This window comes from Fukomys damarensis, unplaced genomic scaffold (genome assembly GCF_012274545.1).
Source record: "Fukomys damarensis isolate Sample0158 unplaced genomic scaffold, DMR_v1.0_HiC HiC_scaffold_1, whole genome shotgun sequence".
Taxonomy (NCBI): Eukaryota; Metazoa; Chordata; class Mammalia; order Rodentia; family Bathyergidae; genus Fukomys; species Fukomys damarensis.
Genome location: NW_022900913.1, coordinates 2,002,554 through 2,003,034, shown reverse-complemented (window position 1 = coordinate 2,003,034; position 481 = coordinate 2,002,554). Strand labels below are relative to the sequence as shown.

The 481-nt window shown below is 61.3% G+C and overlaps 1 protein-coding gene across 1 annotated transcript in view; it reads right to left on the bottom strand.

Moving 5' to 3' along the window:
• Positions 1-263: 263 nt before the first annotated feature.
• The window catches only part of Irx1 (iroquois homeobox 1), a 2,029-nt gene continuing 1,811 nt past the window's right edge, over positions 264-481 (bottom strand). The window contains exon 3 of the mRNA XM_010606336.1: positions 264-351. Within this exon, the coding sequence (XP_010604638.1) occupies positions 264-351 (88 nt within the window). The remainder of the gene's footprint in view (positions 352-481) is intronic.

The following is a 481-nucleotide window of genomic DNA, read 5'->3' as shown; positions in this document are numbered from 1 at the left end:
TGCCACCAAGAGACCGATGCAGCCGCTCTGCGGCCGGCCGGTCCCCACAGCACTGCCGGGACCCCGCGAGGACTGCGGCCACGCGTGACCCCCACTCTCAGCGCGTGGGCACACAGCAGCGGGGACGCGGGGCATCGTTTCATTTAGTTTATTAGACAAAAATATATGATTTAGACAAGGTCGCTGACGCGCTATTTACAATCTGAAATCACTCTATATACAGAAAGGAAAACAAAGGAGAGAAGACACCTCGCGCGGGGCATTTACCGGGTCGGGTCGCCAAGCCGAGCCGGGGGCGCGTGACCGCCGCGAGAGCAGCGGAGAGGCCGCACGGAAGAGCTGAGCCCCTTTCTGCAGAAAGCGAGGATGGGAATCGTTGCCGTCGTAGTTGCATCTGTCCTGTACACCAGCCTGGAGAATCTGTCCCAGTTCCTCCCGGGTCCCCTCCCTCCCCAGGGCCTCCCCCCTCCCCCCACGAAGT